This window comes from Coregonus lavaretus (assembly GCF_964263955.1).
Source record: "Coregonus lavaretus genome assembly, chromosome: 24".
NCBI classification, from domain to species: domain Eukaryota; kingdom Metazoa; phylum Chordata; class Actinopteri; order Salmoniformes; family Salmonidae; genus Coregonus; species Coregonus lavaretus.
Window position 1 is genome coordinate 2,724,751 of NC_140011.1, and position 22,783 is coordinate 2,747,533.

Sequence of the window (22,783 nt, forward strand, 5' to 3'; positions counted from 1 at the left end):
ACGACTTCCGCCAAGGCTGCCTCCCCTCCTTGTTCGGGCAGGTTTCGGCGTTCGTCGTCACCGGCTTACTAGTTACTGCCGCTGTCAATCACACACACCTGTTGCTCATCCCCTAATTAGTCTGTGTATAAGTGTTCCCTCTGGCCCCTTGTCTTTGTGAGTGATTGTTCTATGTGGGAGGAGTAGCTCGGTTGAGATACTCTCTCATTTATTTTGCCAGGGTTGATTTTCCCCTGTGTCATTACATTTATTGTATTTTCTGAGACTTTGGTCAGGGAGGATTGTTTCCCCTGTCCCTGTTTCGATTGCCGTTGTAGGCGCATTGTATGTCTGGAAGGAATACATCTGCATCCGGTTATTTTACTCCTGCGCCTGACTCCGTCCATCATTCACCACAGTACGTGCGTGTGCACATTTGTCATATGATCATATCCTATAGGTAGTAACTTCAAAAAACTACAGAGACAGGGCAAGTTTTGCTCACCATTTTATGTTTTGAAATAAATGAATGATTAAGTACATCAAAAGGGGGCAACTGTACACGAATTGGAGGACAAACAAACAAAAGATTGTGGTTAAAGGGATGTTGAATCCTAAACAGCAGTTCTCCATGCACACAAGGGTAAAGATAAAGTAAGAACACCCTCCTCATCCATGAGTAAAGGTAGTCGCAGTCAAAAGGAAGGCAGCTTGATTCTCCATGTCAGAACCACTCATAGTCCTACCAGCTTCCAGGGTCATGTTCAGTAGGCACCAAATGGAAGAAAACAGTCTGAAACAAGGAGGTACTATCTGAATTTGTCCAATAAGAAACACTAATTTACATTTTCCATTACAAAACACTTTGCTACTGTGTGGTCCTAATGAACAGGACCCAGGTAAAGTTGGTTTATTTGCCAACTACACAAATCCCTGATTAGTTTCTCTGTACCAACACCAATATTCAGACAGGTCACCACAACGAACAGTTTTGTGGGGACAATTCCAAATAAGTATTTAGAAGTGGTCTCTTTGATATTTTTTTTGATTGCGGGTGCCATTGTTAGATGCATCTCAGTTTTAAATACATTTATTTTGTGTTAGATTCCTACATTGTAGGGACTTTTAGAATTCCAAAATGTGATACCATGCAAACAGAGCCATAAACTTTATATCTACCCATAATCAGAAGCAAGAGCATAGAAAGACATTTAGACTGAGGTAAGTATGGTGTGTGTGTGTGGGTGTGTGTGTGTGTGTGTGTGTGTGTGTGTGCATGTGCATGACTGCAGTCTTTGACGTGTAGAAGTGCATCTGGTACACAAGGGCTGAAACAAACTACAAATGTAGTGATGAATGTGACAATATTCAAATAGCCAGACAATATTCCACAATCTACATCCATATGTTACTCCTATCAATTCATAATCCAAACATGATGCTGAAAAAGCACTAGATATGTTGTAGCTATTTTTGCTTAAAATGTATATGTATTACTGAGATATTAAATGGTCACTGCAAATAGAATCAATGCAATTCCATCAAGCAATGAGTCAGATATCAATATATATTATATCTCATTTCTGTGTATGACAGTTTATTGTTACAAAATATTAAAGCAAAGTCTGAGTCTAAAGGATAGTGACCATGATATCTTTATATTAACTTTATCAGTGTAATTCTAATTCTCGTCTATGCTATTTCTATCAATATAATCTTTCTTGTTGACATCAGCCCCTTACTGTGTGCAGAGTGAATTTTGAAGTAGATCAGCTTTGATGGCCATGTTATAAGCAAATGCAGTTGTCAGTGGTGCACCCGTCGTTTAACAAAATCTTTTAAGAAATATGCCACCTAGATTAGACATGTATCAGATCAGGGATTCCTCAGTGTGATCAAAATGTTTAAGGCACGCTAGAGTCTTCTGGATAACCTTGCTACAGTACTTTGCATCTGCATTTTACACTCCCCAATGTTTCACCGTTCTTTTCCCTTCTTTTTTTATTTATTTTTTCAAATCTCTACCTAGAAACAGAGTGGTCGGGATGGAGTGAGAATTGAAAATCCACATCACGGGTGAGGGTAGTGTCAGTCAGCCAACATTGAAAGGAAACAAAGATGAAAACAGAACAGGGGAAAAGTATCTTCAGCTTTTTACAAAATCAAGCCGAGCGCTCCGTAAGGCTTTAGTTGCCATTCATACAAAGACACTAGAAATAGACAAGGTAGAAACCTAAGGTCCAGGGTCCAGCGGGAATATAATTTATTTAAGTGACTCAATCTTGAGTGAGCTGGTGGATGGGTTTAGGGGCGGATGGGGTGGGGTGGGTGACATCAGAAAAGGCTGGTAAGGGTGGTATGGGAAGGGCTCAAACTCATGGAGTCATGGGGGTCCATGCCCCCCAGCACAGCGGTCAGTACAGGGTTAACCGATGTCATAGAGGGGCTGGTCAGGTCCGTGAGGGTGGTATGGGTACTGGAAGGGCTCATTGAGGCGTTGGAGAGCTCGGAGGGGGGGCCTGAAGGCGACCCCCCTGGTAGAGTGGACCCATCCGACAGCTTGTCCAGCCCTGTGCTCTCCTGACGTAGGATGTTCCGTCGAAACTTGGCCCGGGCATTTTGGAACCAAACCTTCAAAGAAAGAAAGAGAAGAATATATATTTTCTTTCAATAAATGCTCAATAGATCGTGTTAGTGTCGTGAACCGAAGCCTGGGCTGTGGGGGGGAAGGGTTTAGAAACAGAGAGATACCGAAAGAGTGGGGGGGGGGGGGGGGGGACAAATCTAAATGACAAACATGAAAAATGGAATTCATCAAAGCCAAACGTCGGCTTTGCTTTTCCTCAGTTTGTTCATTAAAGCTGTGTTTTACGCCTGTCTGTTTTTTAAATAATTTGCAGTTGTTTATACTTTTGCAAAAGGTCCGTTGTGTGTTTTTGAATTCCCATATCGAATGCTAAACAGTTGGTATGATAACTCGGTGACACTTTTTTTTCTCACATTAAAAAAACAACAAAACAAAAGCTTTAGGCCCTCTCTTGAGAGGCTATGACTTATACCAAGGGATATCTATACTGACTGTGTGAGGACTAAATGTTTTTACTCTTGTGTAATTGTGCAGATTATGTTCAATGGGATGGAAATAGATGGGCCATTTCAAGGAATTTACGGTTTGTTTTGGATAATCATAATACTTGAGCAATTAAACTAATCAAAAACTTCCCTGATAGATTTGTCTGGCATTTTGCACCATTAGTAAGTTCATTATTACCACACTGATAGATTTGTCTGGCATTTTGCACCATTATTAAGTTCATTATTACCACAGATACAAGGAATGCAATTTCAATTTTTTTTTCAATATTTACTACTACTACATGTAAAACAAGTATGAGGGAATTGTTAAAATACTGAGTACATTGCCACACAAATAAATGTTTCTACAAGGGCTGCAGTTACCATCATCACTTGACATTAACCGGTGTAGGCCGTCATTGTAAATAAGAATTTGTTCTTAACTGACTTGCCTAGTTAAATAAAGGTAAATAAATAAATAAAAATAAAAAATAACCGCACATGCATAAACCACTGTTTCCATTTGCCACACAGTCGAGTACTATTGTACAGGGCCTGGTTTCCCCAGAGCTTTCATAGTTTGTGTAACATTAAAGATGCACTATACAGAAATCGCTTTGCCATTTCCTGGTTGCAAAAATTCTAAAAATTCTAAAAACTAAACTTAAGAACGGGAAGCATAGAAATAGCCGACAAAGAACAGATCTACCGCTTCGTAGACTTGCTTTCAATTTCAATGAGAATGATAGATCTATAACTCAAATCTTTATGTGAATTTGGTCTCCCCAAAATATACATATTGCAGCTTTAAGTTAATTGTTACTGTAGAACCTACAGTTAGTTGCATCGTTAGCATCCAAGCTGTTTCTCAAAAGCAACATTGTTACACTAAACTAATTCCTTTATTGTTACACTGATTAATCACTTTCTCTCGCTGTGAATCCTGAGTGCTAGTAGTTAAAGGGATAGTTCACCCAAATTACAAAATAACTTTGTTTCCTTACCCTGTAAGCAGTCTATGGCCAACGTGTGACAGCAATCCATGCTTTGGTTTTGTTTAACTGGCCACTGTTTCCAAATTCTAACTTTGCTGAGCTACACAATCAATTTTAGATACTTAAGGATGATTTGTACATGAAGCGCAAAAAATGCTAATATAGGTACCAATGACTTGCATTGGATTGTAATAATGCTAAAAAGTCACATTTTATATTTAGTTCGGTGGAATTTTGCACTAAACCGAAGCATGCAGATATCCAGACCAAAAAATAATGATGTACAGTATTTGTGACTGGTGAAATGCAATGCAGTTTGCACTTATCCAATGAGCATCAGTGCAAGTATTCGTCTCAAAGTAGGACTGCTGGTCTAGGATCAGGTCCCCCCTGTCCATATAATCTTATTCATTATTATCTAAAAGGACAAACTGATCCTACATCAGCACTCCTACTCTGAGACACTTTGTCAATATAGGCCCAGAAGGGTTCTATATACAATAACATACAGGTAACTGCCAAAATAAAGGAAACACCAACATAAAGTGTTTTAATAGGGCATTGGGCCACCACGACCCAGAACAGCTTCAATGCACCTTGGCATAGATTCTACAAGTATCTGGAACTCTATTGGAGGGATGCGACACCATTCTTCATTGAAAAATTCCATCATTTGGTGTTTTGTTGATGGTAGTGGAAAACGTTGTCTGAGGCGCTGTTCCAGAATCTCCCATAAGTGTTCAATTGGGTTTAGATCTGGTGACTGAGTCGGCAATGGCATATGGTTTACATTGTTTTCATGCTTATCAAACCATTCAGTGACACTCGTGCCCTGTGGATGGGGGCATTGTCATCCTATGGGGCCATAGCCATGGTAGCCAAAATAATGGCCAAAATAATGGCATGTCCAGCATTTTTATACATGACCCTAATGGGATGTTAATTACTTAGTTAGCTCAGGAACCACACCCGTGTGGAAGCACCTGCTTTCAATACACTTTGTATCTCCCGAGTGGCGCAGTGGTCTAAGGCACTGCATCGCAGTGCAAGCTGTGCCGCTAGAGATGCCTGGTTCAAATCCAGGCTCTGCTGTAGCCGGCCGCAACCGGGAGACCAATGGGGCGGCGCACAATTGGCCCAGGGTAGGGGAGGGCATGGGAGGTAGCTCAGTTGGTAGAGCATGGCGTTTGCAACGCCAGGGTTGTGGGTTCGATTCCCACGGGGGGCCAGTATGAAAAGAATAATGTATGCACTAACTGTAATTCGCTCTGGATAAGAGCGTCTGCTAAATGATGTAAATGTATCCCTCATTTACTCAAGTGTTTCCATTATTTTGGCAGTTCCCTTTATAAAGGATCATTATTTACACACATGTAAAGGGAATCGTCTTTCTCACCTGCAGCACCCGTTTGGTGAGACCCGTCTTCTGGGCCAGCTGTTTCAGGTCTTTGGCATCTGGATTATGGTTGATGACAAAGTAGGACTTCATGGTCCTCAGCTGGTGGTGTTTGAAGGAGGTACGCATGCGCTTGGACTTGGCGCTGGAGGAGTAGTGGGAGTCGCGGTCCAGGTGGTCCCCATCCTCATTGCAACTTAATGCTGGAGGGGAGGGACAACACACACAGGTTAGTTTCTGGTTAAGACATGATCCAATACAATACATTATGATACGATACATTTTAGTCATTTAGCAGACGCTCTTATCCAGAGTGACTTACAGGAGCAATTAGGGTTAAGTGCCTTGCTTAAGGGCACATCGACAGATTTTTCACCTAGTCTGCTCGGGGGTAGAACCAGCAACCTTTCAGTTACTTGTAAAACGCTCTTACCCACTAAGCTACCTGCCACCCTTAATTACCCTAAGAGAAGTGAGTCTACTGGTTATCATTAGTTCCACTCACTCAGACAGGCTCCATATTTAAACTAATCATCACAATGCAATGTCTGAACTCTGAACTAGGTTTTGTGGGTGAGGTTACTGATACAATACAATACAATACAATATGACAATAATACAATATGACACAATACTTTGTTTACCATTTTCATGGAATTTAGTTTATGGTTATGATCATGTCATCATTGGGATTAAGTAATCAGAGTATTCCAATGTGTTGTTTTGTTGTTGTTGTTGTTGTTGTTGTTGTGAACGCTATGGCAGACAGACTGCATGTCTTATTTGTTGACAGGAAAGCTCATGAAGGACTTTACAAGGTTGTGGTTAATGGAGGCTAAATGGATACATTCATCAAACTGAAATATGTTTTATTCTTGTGTGATTCAAATATAAGTCGGAATGAGCAAATTAGGCATTAAAAGGGTAATTTTACAGAGCAATCATTGCACTATAATATTTTCTTTCTAGCTAATCAGATAACCATTATTATTATTATTATTATTATTAATATTATTATCATTATTACTATTATTGGTAACAGTACTGTTATCTATATCTATAAACTATTATGCTAAATTCAATGAATTCATAATGATAACTTTTGTATCAAATTGAATCAAGCAAGAGCACCACCTATATGTTTACATTCTGTAGTTTACAGCATGGAAAAAACTGCCTGCAAAACACCCACAACACATCTGACAATCTGCAAGTACTCTGGAAGCTCTAAATTAGCAAGCACGTTAGTTGCAAAACTGAATACAAAAAGAATCACAACGTGATTACTCCTAAATACCCACAACACTGAGTGAAAATGCCTAAATAAATCAATAAAATGTGGGTTTGTCATGCAAAACGCACAAGATTGACTGGGCAGCAACAAATACCTTAACTTTAGTGTTCTTATTACTGTGTAAGTAGTACAGTGTAAAAAAGTATTGCAATTGCTCATTATTAGAATGCACTTTTTCCCTTCTGCTTCTGTAAGTACAGTGTTATATTGTATTTACTAGAATAATGACTCTAAAGTGTTAATAATCATTCCTTCAAAAACGGGGACAACAAATTCGTATGTCAAAATATTCAAGTGGGTAAAGCAATGGGAAATGTCAATTGCATGTCAAGAACTTTTGCCAATAGTTATGGTTGCTGGAATTCACCACACTGCAGAAAATACTGTATTGGATCAAATTGGCTTGTATTTTCACAGTGTTATGCAGTGCAGTCAGGGTTTGATAGAAAATCTGGCATTCCAGATGATATTGAAAGGAATGTCAACAAACTCCCTCGGGTGGCAGCAAAGCTCCAAAACAGAAAGAAAGAAAGAAAGAAAGAAAGAAAGAAAGAAAGAAAGAAAGAAAGAAAGAAAGAAAGAAAGAAAGAAAGAAAGAAAGAAAGAAAGAAAGAAAGAAAGAAAGAAAGAAAGAAAGAAAGAAAGAAAGAAAGAAAGAAAGAAAGAAAGGGCAATATGTTCCTCTCCATGATGCCTTATTCAATATTGTATAACACAGCAGGCTAGAATTTCATTAGATATGAGACTTTGGAAAAGTGGGTCAAAGTTATCTTGGACAACGCAAAATATTATGCAAAGAAAGATAGGTCTAAGCCTATATACAGTATAAGTTGGTTTAAGATTGAAATCCTTATTTTATTTCATGTAATTAGGCTTTCTTCTTTTATATATCGTTTATTTACGTAGGCTATCTTAGATTTGGAGGGAAATTGTGCAATTAATCCTGCCCATTTGTCTAACAATTTACCAGACAACCCTGTCAAAAAAAGGAAGTTGTTTATGAAATATTCCTTGACAATAATGTATAAATATTGTCATTACATTTTCATGCTCATAGTTATTGAAGCACACTCAGAACTGTACATTTCAAAATGTTTATGGAACGAAAATCAAAATTCTCGTTATCCAAAGCAGAATGCAGAGAATGGGCCTAATCTTTTAACTATTAGCCCTAACATTCATGTTTAGCTCACGTGCTTACTAACGCTTTCTGCCATTCGTCTTTCTTATTCAAATCACCTTATGCCATCGCAATATGGAGCTATAGTGACCTGGAATTGTATAATTAAATCCTTTATTCTCGAAAAACAGACAGGCCTATACAATCTAGCCCTATCCTTGCCTATTCCTACTCATATTATTATAGGAATGATAATAGGCATATAACAAGTATAAACATTGCTTTATGCCTAATCATAATACCAAGATGTCAAAGTCATCTGTTTTTTTCGCACAAAAGTAATACACCAAGAGCTACTCGCTCAAGTCGGTTTTTTATTTATGACGGAATAACTTATTCCTGGCTGCAGGAGACTTTCTCTCGAAACCACACAGGGGAGCGTTTTATTCAGGATTCCACACAGGTTCTCCCATGTTCTACAAGCAATCCGACATTGATTTCCCGACCCCAAAACCAAACAAACTGCGAGACTCAGCAAGTGAAAGTGGGACTGGGGAGAATTCGATCGTCTCTCTCTCTTATCTTTTTGAAGTCCCCATCTGAGCTATTTTCCACTTGTCTGCTCCTGTCGTCTTCTAAAAATATTTCACTACTCTCTTTTTCTATGTAGCCAAGTTCTAAGTTTTGAGATAGGTTTTACAAGACTAAATTGACTGTGTATGAGCTTGCAAACGTAATGTTCAGTGGAAAAAGTTTAACATTTTCAAAAAGAATTCAATGGAGTGTTTCAAGAGGTTGTTATTACGCAAACCGTCACTGTAGCCTGTAATGGAACATGCAGGAGGACATGCAGAATTGAGTAGACCTTCAGAAGCAGGTTCTCTTTTAATTGATTAATGCGTTGGTTTGTGGTCTGTGCATGTTCATCTTGCATTTGTATCTTAGGATATGTTATCCAAATCTATTAGATTGGAAGTGGACCAAGCGCGCTCCCATTCCACAAATCAACAGAGGCTTCCATTGAACTTCTCACTTTCCCTCACATCTTTGACCAAACATTAAATCTTGTTAGAATAAGTGTCTCAGAAAGGTGAGTTCTTCAATAAATCAACATATACATATCCACCCGATTTAAAACATGGCAGGCCTAGTCTGTGCATAAAATCGTCCAAAGCACAACATTGCGCAATTCATTAGCTATTGCGTAAAATATTTTTTATTAGAAAAAATAAGAAGGAACTATTTAGTTGATTAAATTGATTAACTTTGTTTAAAAAAGACGACGTTGTTATAGCCATTCTATATTTCCCAAAACGGTGCAGACAAATAGGCCTATGTTAATTTTGATTGAAAGTAAGTAACCCAGTCCTATCGAAATAAGCGACAAGGGTAGATTTCCATCAAAACAAAATATTTCAAATTAGTCCATCAATCCACTATTTTGCTCTTTATTGTCTTTCATTCCAATAGAGAAATCACACACACTGTGAAATAAAATAGGCCTCACAATTGTGAGTTTTTTTTGTGGCACTTTTTGTAGATTTAAATGACCATAACCATTAACGGTTAACCGGTACAAACTCGTCCTACCTGCGTTGTAAGCCGCCAGATCTGCTCTAGGCCCGGGACTTTTCCTTTTCCTCCGCCTTCCTTTCTGCACGGTCCCGACGCCGTTGTAGTAGGACAGCCCCGGCGAGTTTCCCATGCTGCCCGCGCCAAGTCCTTTGCCCGAGGCTACATCCCCCGCGTGATTGAAATGCGCTTGATATTCCGCTTGTATGAGTGTCTCAAAGTGGAGCCGGCAGTACACAAGACTGTCCCGCATTCCGAAGTGGTCTCCGGTCCTGAGCATTTTGTTGCAGCTTGTACAGGTGAAACAGTTCAAGTGGTAGACCAAGTCCCTCGCCCGCATGACCATCTCCGACGCCGAGATCCCGAGATGGCAACGGGTGCACCTTTGGACGGAAAACCTCCTGCTTGGGAGAAGAGAGCGGATGACACAAACACGTACAGAATTTAGATTCACAACAGGGTCAACAAACTTTAGCTTGTGGACATTATGATGAAGAAGGTTGATCTAAAGTTGTTATTAAGCAATACAGGCATATTCATTATCATGCGTAAAAGGCTGCATGCCTTCAGGCCTTCCTATTTTTTTGTTTCATTCTTGTCCTTTTGCCACTTCAAAATATGATGTTTTCGTTTAGACTAAGTAGAGCATCAAGAACAAGAATAGGCCTACCAGAGTCATGGAATAGTAGCAAACAAGCTACCATGTTTTGGGAAGATTAGCCTACCATCACTGACTATCTGAAATTGGTTTCAGGATTGTCAATGGAGTAGCTGGGGCTTTGAAGTGTTTGTAATAAGTTGCCTAGATAGAATGCTAGTTGTATACCAATACCTAATTGGAAAGCTCTCGTTTATATGCTTTCTTGGCCAGTTGTTGTTGTTGTTGTTGTTGTTTTTGTTATAGCTGTAGCCTTGTGTCATGGTTACCTGTAGTAATCTTCTTTGCAATAGATGCTGCCGTCTTTACTGAAACAGGTAAGCTCTGACTCGAGGTTGAGTTTACACTCGCAGCACTTGAGACAGCGCATGTGCCACTGTTTGTCCACCGCAAGCAAGTAGTAACGGTCAGATATTTTCCCCCCGCAGCCCGCGCATAAGGCCACACGGTCGCTGTTGATGGACGTAATACTCTGAAGAGGGAAAGGGAAATCAGTTTTATGTTTACAATAAGAACACATGTTCGATAGTATGTCACCAAGCGATGTCAAGGCCAATACTGTATAACAGTGAACATTTTGCGCACACATATTTCATATTTGTTCATAAGTCTGTCTGCTTGCAGCCATGAAAGCAATAGATACAATGGTAACACTAGATATAACCTAAATGTGGCATGATGTAACACGTAGGCCTAAAATGTGGCCTAACATGTAAATGCACCAGAAACCTTATTTTTTGTTGAGGCATGTGTGTCATATATTAGAAAAATGTAACAACTAAATGAAAGGAAAATGTCAAATTCAAATATTTTTCCAAGGGTATTTATTCACGTGAAACACTCAATTTTATCATCAATTAAGGAATCTTGTTAACAACCAAAATATTGCAAAACGTATTTGATTAGGCCTAATAAACGAATAAAAAAATAATCACAGATCAAGCATTATAATTCGAATGCTTCTGTGAAATAAACGTATTTTCCTTTGGATATTTAATACTTCAATTGGAGAGCTGAATGGACATGAGCACGTGAGCTACGCCTATTGAAAAACGATTTGTTCGTTTTTTACAACAAACGAGAAGCCTGTTTATGTTTTAGAAGTTAGGCCTATATGTTTCGTGCCTTGCTGGGTTCAAAGTGATCAAGATTATTATCTGTTAGAATTAATTATTGAGTTATGAATGAACATGCATGGCCTTAAAATGGGCAGACAGACATACCATGCAGTGTAAAATAAAATGTTTAGAGTTTTTACTATATATATTTGTTTTATTATCTAAGTGGGCCTATGTAGTCTACATGTATCTGAAAGGAAACTTCGTGAATACAATTCTAAAGTTATTGTAACATGTTGTTTCAGAGGCATACGAAATACTTGCCAATAGGTCATGAATAATGACACTTTACGCACACAGGGTTAGCAAATGTGAACGCTAACATGCAAGCAATGTGCTGCTTTCTAGCTTATGAATGAATATATTTTAATCGCAGTTTACTTTCTGACCGTATTCCCTCGAAATGAACGCTTTATTTGTGCTTTCACATGCCTGAACAGCACAGGTCCTTCTTTAGTAAAGAATTCACCCACCGTCTCCGTTTCCCCCATGTCTATGGCCGAACTGATGGCGGTAGAATCGCCCTTCGCCCTCCGGCCGATCTCGTCGATGACCCCCTGCATCTCGCCTCCGGGCAGCCCATGGAAGAGCATAGTGGAGGCTGGAGGGCTACACTTGCAAGCGTCTCCCTCAAATCTGCAAGCCAAAACTTCCATAAGACGCAAATCTAGCCCATGCATTTCAAGTGAATGTCTCCCATCTATTGGTTTCGGAAGTCAAAAAATCCAAGCCGAGAAAGATTGTAGGCTACGATAAAGGACAAAGATTTGGGGGGAAACATATTTTCCTTTCCAACACTGTGATTTTGGTCTTTAATTTCAGACATGATTATAGTAAATATTACGATTTCTATATGGCGTATAGGCTGTAGTTTACACCATCTTTGAACACGTTATCAAATACAAAATAGCCCCCTATTTACAACCAATAGATCAGAAGAATTATATAAACATACCAGCAAACCACAATGTAAATTCTGAATCAAATAATCTCTCTCAATTTGCAGATTTCAGGATGCAGAAAAATGCACCAACTTCACACTGTCATCAGATAAAAGTGGTCGAGAACTACTGAAAACGTTCAACTTGCATTAGGACAAAAATGGAGGAGTAAATACGTATTCCAAGAGACAATAGAGAAAGGTGGGAAAAAACTAAAAACACGGCAGAATTGTAGATGACTTGTGGTGGGTCTCCTGGCCTCCACTCTTGAGTTGCTCCGAGACTCGAATCATAACAGCGAATTTCAATGCTGCTCGTGGATGCAAAACGAATATCAATCAAAAATAAAAGAATAACAAACACGACGAACGAATGCATAAAAACACACAAATGTTCGTGTCCAAGGGTTATTGCAAAACAGACGTTGTTTTCTTACGGGTATCCAGCTCTTCGGCAAAGCGAGCACTGAGCCCTATGTGTGTGTACAATTTAGAGGGAGGAGTTGACTACTGGTTCGATGTGTACAAATCCCTTGTCAAGACTCCCCGAAGCGGCCTCAGCCTCGCTTCGCTTCCCACCTCCGTACCTATAGCTACACTCAAATCAAATCAAATCAAATGTATTGGTCACATGGTTAGCAGATGGCCTTGCGAGTGTAGCGAAATGCTTGTGCTTCTAGTTCCGACAGTGCAGTATTATCTAGCAAGTAATATCTAACAGTTCCACAACAAATATCTAATACACACAAATCTAAGTAAAGAATATATAAATGGGCGGCAGGTAGCTTAGTGGTTAAGAGCTTTGTGCCAGTAACCGAAAGGTCGCTGGTTCTAATCCCCGAGCAGACTAGGTGGAAAATCTGTCGATGTGCCCTTGAGCAAGGCACTTAACCCTAATTGCTCCTGTAAGTGACTCTGGATAAGAGCATCTGCTAAATGACTAAAATGTTAAATGTAAAATATATGGATGAGCAATGTCATTGTCAGAGCGACATAGGCTAAGATGCAATATATACTATAGAATACAGTATATACTGTACATATGAGATGGGTAATGCAAGATATGTAAACAATATTATGATAGTATAGAATACAGTATATACATTTGAGAAGAGTAATGCAAGATATGGAAACATTATTAAAGTTCCATTTATTAAAGTGGCCAAGATTTTCAAGTCTGTATGTAGGCAGCAGCGCCTCTGTGCTAGTGATGGCTGTTTAACAGTCTGATGGCCTTGAGATAGAAGCTGTTCTTCAGTCTCTCGATCCCAGCTTTGATTCACCTGTACTGACCTTGCCTTCTGGATGATAGCGGGGTGAACAGGCAGTGGCTCGGGTTCCTTGATTATGTTTTTGGCCTTCCTGTGACATTGGGTGCTGTAGGTGTCCCGGAGGGCAGGTAGTTTTCCCCCGGTGATGCGTTGTGCAGACCGCACCACCCTCTGGAGAGCCCTGCGGTTGTGGGCGGTGCAGTTGCCGTACCAGGCGGTGATACAGCCCGACATGATGCTCTCAGTTGTGCATCTGTAAAAGTTTTTGAGTGTTGTAGGTGACAGGCAACATTTCTTCAGCCTCCTGAGGTTGAAGAGACGCTGTTGCGCGTTCTTCACCACACTGTCTGTGTGGGGGGACCATTTCAGTTTGTCAGTGATATGTACGCAGAGGAACTTCAAACTTTCCACCTTCTCCAGTGCGGTTCCGTTGATGTGGATAGGGGGGGTACTCCCTCTGCTGTTTCTTGAAGTCCACGATCATCTCCTTTGTTTTGTTTACATTGAGTGAGAGGTTATTTTCCTGACACCACACTCCGAGAGCCCTCACCTCCTCCCTGTAGGCTGTCTCATCGTTGTTGGTACTCAAGCCTACTACTGTTGTGTAGTCTGCAAACTTGATGATTGAGTTGGAGGCGTGCATGGTTACGCAGTCAAGGGTGAACAGGGAGTACAGGAGTGGGCTGAGCACACACCCTTGTGGGGCCCCAGTGTTGAGGATCAGTGAAGTTGAGATGTTGTTTCCTTCCTTCACCACCTGGGGGCGGCCCGTCAGGGAGTCCAGGACACAATTGCACAGGGCGGGGTTGAGACCCAGGGCCTCAAGCTTAATGATGAGCTTGGAGGGTACTATGGTGTTGAATGCTGAGCTATAGTCAATAAACAGCATTCTTACATAGGTATTCCTCTTGTCCAGATGGGATAGGGCACTGTGCAGTGTGATTGCATCGTCTGTGGACCTATTGTGGCGGTAAGCAAATTGAAGAAATAATAATAAATAAATAATATGCCATTTAGCAGACGCTTTTATCCAAAGCGACTTACAGTCATGCGTGCATACATTATTTGTGTATGGGTAGTCCCAGGGATCGAACCCACTACCTTGGCGTTACAAGCGCCGTGCTCTACCAGCTGAGCTACAGAGGACCACCCATACACAAAAGTGGGTCTAGGGTGACCCATCATGAAGTGGGTCTAGGGTGACAGGTAAGGTGGAGGTGATATGATCCATGACTAGTCTCTCAAAGCACTTCATGATGACAGAAGTGAGTGCTATGGGGCGATAGTCATTCAGTTCAGTTACCTTTGCATTCTTGGGTACAGGAAAAAATGGTGGCCATCTTGAAGCATGTGGGGACAGCAGACTGGGATAGGGAGAGATTGAATATGTCCGTAAACACACCAGCCAGCTGGTCTGTGCATGCTCTGAGGATGCAGCTAGGAATGCGGTCTGGCCCGGCAGCCTTGCCAGGGTTAACACGTTTAAATGTCTTAAGTTGGCCTCTCTGGGCCTTTTCTACAGGGACTCATAGGCTACGTCACGTAGCCCTTTCAGTCGTTCATTGGTTTGCAAATGTCACCAAAATGATTCTCATTACAATGTAGCTCAAGCGGCTGAATCAAACTGAATCCAAAAAGCAACTTCTCCTTTTGAAAACTGCCTATGTGGTGGCATCGATATGAGTCATAAACATTTATTATAGTGTCAAAATTTGCTACAAAGTGTAAATAGGATAATTTTGGTCATAAAGTCAGTCTAGTCTAAAACAGAGTTTTGTGAGAACTCACAATTTACACAAAGGTTGGTTTTCGATTACAATTATGTCAACATACATGCCCCTTTTTTTCCCCTTAGCATGTGGTTGCAACGCCTAGGCAGAATTGTCATGCAGAGAAACAGTCTCTGACCATCTTGAGATGGCAAGTCAGTCAGGGGGGGAGAAGTCCTCTACTTCAAAACTTCTCTCCAAAGCTAGCTTAGTTTACCTCGCTGTCACTACTCACTGCTGTACTTGTTTGTTGTGATTGAATGGCAAAGACGTACCAAAGAAACACCCACATCAAACCACACTCTCGTTTGGCTTCAGTCATGGCCGCTAGCATTTCTTAATGAGCAAGCCAAAAAAGGAGGCCATAGCAGAAAGTTCAGCCCCCTTTAACAGTTTAAAGCCAAAATTAATACGTTATCTATTGGTGTTGTTCAGCGTTACCTTTTCCATATGGGCATTTTCTTTTACTTTCCTTATGTTGGTGGTCGACGTCACCGAGACTTTGCAAGGCAATGATTAGGAAGAAGAAGGCCTAATTATCTTTAATAATTTCTATAATAGCCATAAGGATTATTGTTATGTTTTGTCATTTAATCTCAGGACATTTAGACTAGTGTTTACATTAAATGAATAAAAGTTAGCAAACATTAATAACCTATTCAAAACATGTATTTTGTGCATAGAATATTATGGTGATGTCTCGTCCACTTATTGGAAATTGTGTGATGTCAGAACACATATTTGCAGCATGGTATCCACACTTACAGTAGAAACATTATTTGTTTATTTAATTATTTGTTTAGGTATGGACTGTACACTGCAATTCAGCTCTTATAGCTGCCAATGACGATACACCACCATGACGATACGCTAAACCAAAAGCTATAGATGCTAGAATTCAATCACACTCCAATTTGTGTCCTTGTCAAATTACACTAGAGGCATGTGAGGGGTCTACCTAGTCTAGAAATAGACTTACGAACAATTGTATTGGACTGAAAATAATAGAATACTGTTTACGGTGAGTTCATATCAATCCTACTGATTGAATTTGAACCCAGAATACTCTGATTCAAATAGGATGTTATGACGCTTTCTGAGCTTATCACCTTGGACGGTGAGTGCACTATAGCATGGCTGGCACAGTGCAGTGGACCGTGTGTGTGTGTGCTTGATTGTCGCTTGTCTTGTTATGTCATTGTAATTAATATTACCGCTACATTATTAATAACACCATTGTTGTTCAATTTCTTTAAATAATTATGCCTATTTATAGCTTTGTAGCCAACTGATTGTGTGAAAGAAGAATGAGTCAAAAATCGAAATTAAACTACACCCCAGACAGACGGCCAGTGTCTGACTCCACGGTTGAGCGCCATTCATCTCAACAAAGGGAAAGTGACAGGTGAACAAATCACAGGTCCTCCATTACCTCACTGCACCTCTTAGCAACGTCATCCTCTAGCTGCAGCCGCTGACTCCTGTACCATCTGTTAGCAACCCCGACAGGCATATTGGACAACACAATGCCTGGACCAGCGCCGTCGCAACAGCCGTGACTAAACTCCAACAAAGAAGAACAACGCCTTCGACCGCAGGGGACAAGGGTTCTCGGTCGACCCCGACATCATACCACCAGCACGGGGGCTGCAGCAGAATACCTTGTGATTAATCCATGTAATTAATAGCCATTGAGCGTGGCCTTACATTGGTTTTACCTCCACATTTCTTCATCTGTCAGAGTGGGTATATTGGCAAACTTTCTGGGACTCATGGCCAAATGAGGCCTCGAAATATAAAAAGTTATTTCGTTTTTTTTGTAATCATTTGGTAAATCAGTATGCAAATTACTTTGATTTGATTTGATGCACATAAACATTGCCTATAGACCTATTGCATGTTTATGTCACCGCAATAATCCTCAATAGAGACAGCATGACAGAGGAATGCCCGAAAAATGGCCAAAGACTTCAGCCACCCAAGCCATCACTCTGCCACCGTCCAGCAAACGGTACCGGAGCATCGGCTCTCGGACCAACAGGCTCCGAGACAGCTTCTACCCCTAAGCCATAAGACTGCTAAATAGTTAATGAAATGGTTACCCGGACTATCTGCATTGACCCTATCTTGCACTGACTCTGAGCACACTCACAATACTATATATACACACTATTCACACTCGCTCACACACCCTTCACTCACACGCTCACACAAAACCCATACACATTCACATATACACACAAGCATACCGACACACACACATACACACGCACGCACGCATGCACACACACACACACACTATGCTGCTGATACTCTGTTCTTTATTTTACTGTTATTATTGTCCATCCTGGTGCCTAGTCACTTTACCCTGCCATTATGTACATATCTACATCAAATACCTCGTACCCCTGCACATTGATCTGATACTGGTATACTCTATATACTCCCTGTATATAGATAGCTTCATTCTTGTGTATTTTATTCCTCTTGTGTTACTATTTTTTCATTTGTTTAAAATCTGCATCGTAGGGGAGGGCAGGTAAGCAAGCATTTCATGGCAAAGTTTACACCTGTTGTATTCGGTGCATGTGACAAATAACATTTGATTTGAAGAGTCCTATCACTCAACCGAAAAGTGTTACTTTGCTTGTTATGTGAGGATTCGTTTTGTTTAGTCACGTGAGGATGGGAGCCTACTGTTGATGCACACACACACATGGGCACGTGTGCCAAATGAGAAAAGTGTACTGAACAAAAATATAAACCCAACAGGTAAAGTGTTGGTTCCATGTTTCATGAGCTGAAATGTGCACATCCCTGTTAGTGAGCATTTATCCTTTGCCAAGATAATCCATCCACCTGACAGGTGTGACATATCAAGAATACGATGATCATTACACAGGTGGACCTTGTTCTGGGGACAATAAAAGGCCACTCTAAAATGTGCAGTTTTGTCACACAATACAATGCCACAGATGTCTCAAGTTATGAGGGAGTGTGAAATTGGCATGCTGACTGCAGGAATGTCCACCAGAGCTGTTGCCAGATAATTGAATGTTCATTTCTCTACCATAAGCCACCTCCAGTGTCAGTGTCGTTTAACTGTACAACTGTAATGTTATACCCCTGAAAGCGGGAAAATATGAGAAATGATTCACACTAACACCTAGCATCAGCTACAAACCAAAATGTATGACTTTTTTTAGAATTGTATTGTTTTTATTTTGATTGCATTGTAATGTAGTTCTATAGGGAAGATAGGCCATGTGGAGATGTTGATATTGAAACATATCTTCTTCTTTTTAAGTTCCTAACTTGTTTGTTAAGATTAGTACAGCTTTTCTCAAGGGATGCCACATTGGGCCCAAACCCAAGTTTGTACTAACCTCTCTCTGCTTGCTTCCTCAGCATACATTGCAGCGTGCTTCAGCCTCCCCACTGAGCACCACATCACTGTCTGTCTCAGTAGCCTACTCTCTATAAAGCAAAGTTATTATGTGAACTTAGTACTGTAGCGTATTTTGTGCTCTTGCTGAGATAGGAGGCTTCGTTTAACGTTAACTTTAGCCTCTTACTTCGTCCAACCTTCTAGCTGGCTAAGTAATGCTAGCCAGACCCCTCAACATTACTGCCATAGAAGTCTCTACCGACAGCTATCCACCTGACTGACTGACATACTGTATCTTTAAGCGACTATTTACAAGTTGTGCACTCATTCTCCGAGACTCGGTTTTTGTTTGCTTGGGGGATGTCTGTAGACATAGCAGGAGTCGCAGGACGGTTTTAAAATTGCCTTTTGTCCAGCATCTTGCAAACAAACTGTCAGCAGCGTCTCAAGGCGCCTACTTGAGCCGACTGCAAGCTGAGGTAGTTCCTTTCACATCTCAGGCCCTCGGCCTGTGCCGCGAGAGGGTGGAATTAACCGTTTGAGAGAGTGGTGAATGTGCTGCTAAAAAGGCCAATCCGGGGGACGTAGGCGAACATAACGAACAAATCACTGTTCATGATATTACTCGTTTACAGAGGCAGGCGCGATTAGTACTCAGTCAGATTGAGAATATAAGCGTTCTGAGCTTTGATCAACGCTGAGAGCAATATTTCGATGTTGACCCGTAATTGATTTTCTTTATTGTGTACAAAATATATATTTGTATTATTATTTATATATTTTTTTTAATTAGAAACAATTATATAGGTCCGGACTTCCGTGTCCGCATATGTAGTTACGGCCATGATGGCACAATATAGTTCTGCCTATAGCATGCAAACAGAGTAAGATGCAGCGTCCCATAAAACAAATAAATAACATGTTACGTTTCAGTAGATTAGATAGATTAGGTATTTCTTTAGTGTCTGATTTTCACAGATAGGCTATTTGTTTTACGTACAAGAAAATGCACTGGGATAGGAAACGAATTCATGACAGACAGAGAGACATAAAACATACACATTCATGAACAAACAAAAACAAAAATTGACATATCAAGGACTTTTACCACTCCACTACAACCTAACTTTACTCCCAGCCTTATTTCATATGCTCAATATTACAGCCCCTGAACATTGCACATACTGTTATTGCGCGACCCTGTAATCTCAATATCCATGACGTACCTTGCAAGACCCTTTTAAATTGCACAGTTAGTTACATTTCACAGTAGCGACCAAAGTCAACTCAATGACTAGTAAATATAATAGTTTTAGCATACTAATCGCTGATAATATCCATAATATTATACTAATCGCTAATAACCATTTTACTAATAACCAAAAATCTACTTAATGAAACATCTGCTTTCAATAGCCTATAGTGTACCATTATGTTATAGCTACGTTATCAAATAGGGAATGATGTTTATGCATTTCCATGTTATAGCCTATTTATTAACATGGTTATGCTATAACCACACTTTCGACTCATTTGCATTATTTTTTTTTACAGTTGTGTTGTAAATAAATTAATAGTAACAAATAGTGCGTATTTTGCAACTTCATAATTCTCCAATTAATCGGATATTTAGAGGATACCACATCCTCTGCCTTATACAGAATCTAGGTCAAGAGGATACATTTTCCCTATGTCACCGCTGTAATGACTTGCTCCATTAGGCTATCAACATTAAAGTATTTAATGATGTACAGTATATCATAAGCCTATCAGGTAGGTTATAGCCTAGGCTACACAATGAGTTTCTAATTGGGGTCATATTCATATTTACATCGACCATGTCATGACATGAAGTGATTCTTGAAGAATATAACTTATAAATGCCTCATGAACTTGGTTCAACTGTCGTACCCATCAGATTCCAAAATATAAGCTTGTTTTACTCCAATGTTTGTAAACAAAGTAAATGTAAACATGGTGAAAACTATATTTTTAATATCATGGATATTGTGGTTACATTTCTCCTGCTCCATCCCTCAGCTTTTTACCTAAACAGTGGCAGTGGCAGTTATTGTTTAAAATTGCAGATTGCCCCTTTAAATGTAGAATAATGTCAGTTATGTCCACCACATTGTTTAAGTTTCTTCAACTCTCTTCAAACTCACAAACATCACCTCTCAGAGAATATATGCTAGAGCTCGAGCCTCGTTAGTGGCCTGTGTGCCGCTCTGGTCCTTATTTATCAGGCCCCACGCTTCAAACAGGTCTTAATGAGAGCTGTGATCTTGCGGGGAAGTGGCATATTAACTTCATGACTACTTACAGTCAACATCTACCTCGGGAAGATTTCCCGTCTATGAAGAGAAAGAAAGGGCCGGAAAAGGCATAATGACGTTTTGCTAAATCACTGAGTAAAATTTAGCTGAACTAACCTATTTGTTTGGTTAGGCCTATTCCAGTAGGCGGGGTCGATGTCAAACGAGAGAATTGGTCTGGGATGTGAATTCATTGATAGGTTACATGTGTTTTTGATTCTGTGTTGGAGGCTTCAAGGATATTCTTGCTCCGCAGGCATAACATTTAAGCATGTCCAACACATTCACTTTGGCAAGCTTGGAGTCTTTGCGCTTGCCAAAGGCGCTAGCGCATGCTGCCAGTGCCAAGACTAGCGAAGCATTTGGCACATTTTCGGTCCTACATTCAAACGATATGTTATTGTGTATCACTTAACCTCCCCCGAAGAATCTGAGAAAATAACGGGGTTGGAGAAGGATAAAACAAACAAAAAATACTCCTCCGATCTTTTGAGTAAAAAATAATGATTCGTGAAGCTTGTATTCAACCATTCAACACAACAAGAGTTAGGCCTCCCACATTTTACTTGGGTTGTGATGTAGCAAATGATGTAGTTTTGATGTAGCAATCCATTTTTTGAACTAATCCTCAAGCAAACACAAAAATAGCTTGATGCAAATGACACCTATTTTTGCCCTTAATAGGTGCTGTGTCTTGAGGTTTCCAAATCGATGTGAACTGAGGTCTTTTTGTAGCTTATAATTTCCCTGTTCATTGAATACTTCAACCACTCCCTTCTGATTTATATAATTAGTGTTTGTGTGTGCGCGCGCCCCCTGAGCCGTGTCTGTGTGTGTGTGTGTGAAGCTACAGCGTCACCCGCTGAACACCGGTGAGCCCTGGCATTCGAGGCTGGCATCCGAGACCTGCTCATGCGGGGGCCAGCGGCTCTATTTCTCGCTCATAAGGAGTGATATGGCGGGAAAAGCTGGCTGCTGCAGGATGTCAAATGACACAACATGGATTATCTAATTTATTGGACAAGTTTCAAAACATAATGCATGTTTGTTTGCATAATCGAATATTAATTTCATCCTACTCTAATTTCAAAACATGAAACCTGTAGGTCTATATCATTTTTGTGGTTATTTTATTGATAGGCTAAGCTTTTGAATGTGAGAGATGTTAAAAGTCATGTGCGTCTTTTCAGATATCAATTAGTCTACTCTGTAGTTTAAAAGAGGGGACGATAAACTAATATATGTAATGATGTCACATTTTAGTTATTAGGATAGAAATTCGCCTTGGAAAGAAGTTGCAAAACAACAAACGAAAACGACTTTATGCAAGAGGGGAAAAAACTGTACGCAAAACACTGATTAAACTGAAATAGCATTCGAGTCCTTGCCACTTGTTTGAGGTAAAAGGGACCCGGATATCACTTGCTAATGAATTAAGTCTATGTTCAGTCAACAATATGTAGTATGGTCTATTACAACAGCTTATGCAGGCTTAACAGAGAACCAAATGAAGAACAGTGAAATACATTAACCTGTAACAATGAAACGAAAACATTTGGAAAGAAACCGTCACAACATTTCTAAATGACTTTACATTGAATACCTAAACTCAAATACCTCGTGATTTCGACGTGTATGAAGGTGTACCATGGTAGGATGTAGTTACACATAGAGCCTATAATCTATTCATTTAAACAACGGGGTGCAGAAAAGGCCCCATCGCAGCACAAACAAGAAAGAGCCTTGATACGTCCTAAATCTGTATGCAAATAAAAAGTCATGTAATACCCTTAATTGAATAAATGCATATTTATCATCTACGTCGTCTGTCTGGAATAATGTTAGCTCATGCATTAAACATAGGGTTGCCCAGGACGTCTTTGCTCATGGATG

The 22,783-nt window shown here is 40.2% G+C and overlaps 1 protein-coding gene across 2 annotated transcripts; it reads right to left on the reverse strand.

Moving 5' to 3' along the window:
• Window positions 1-471: 471 nt before the first annotated feature.
• On the reverse strand, window positions 472-12,615 carry LOC311100255 (LIM/homeobox protein Lhx2-like; the record flags this gene model as incomplete). 2 transcript variants are annotated; one of them, XM_084141098.1, is made up of 6 exons in its annotated part: window positions 472-2,610; window positions 5,446-5,648; window positions 9,450-9,835; window positions 10,359-10,561; window positions 11,681-11,843; window positions 12,163-12,615. In XM_084141098.1, 5 exons carry the CDS (start codon window positions 11,798-11,800, stop codon window positions 2,314-2,316), a joined length of 1,209 nt encoding a protein of 402 aa, XP_083997224.1. In that variant the 3' UTR covers window positions 472-2,313. The 2 variants fall into 2 exon arrangements, with proteins under 2 accessions (XP_083997224.1, XP_083997223.1); XM_084141097.1 differs by lacking the exon at window positions 12,163-12,615 and having other exon boundaries at window positions 11,681-11,887.
• Window positions 12,616-22,783: the final 10,168 nt, after the last annotated feature.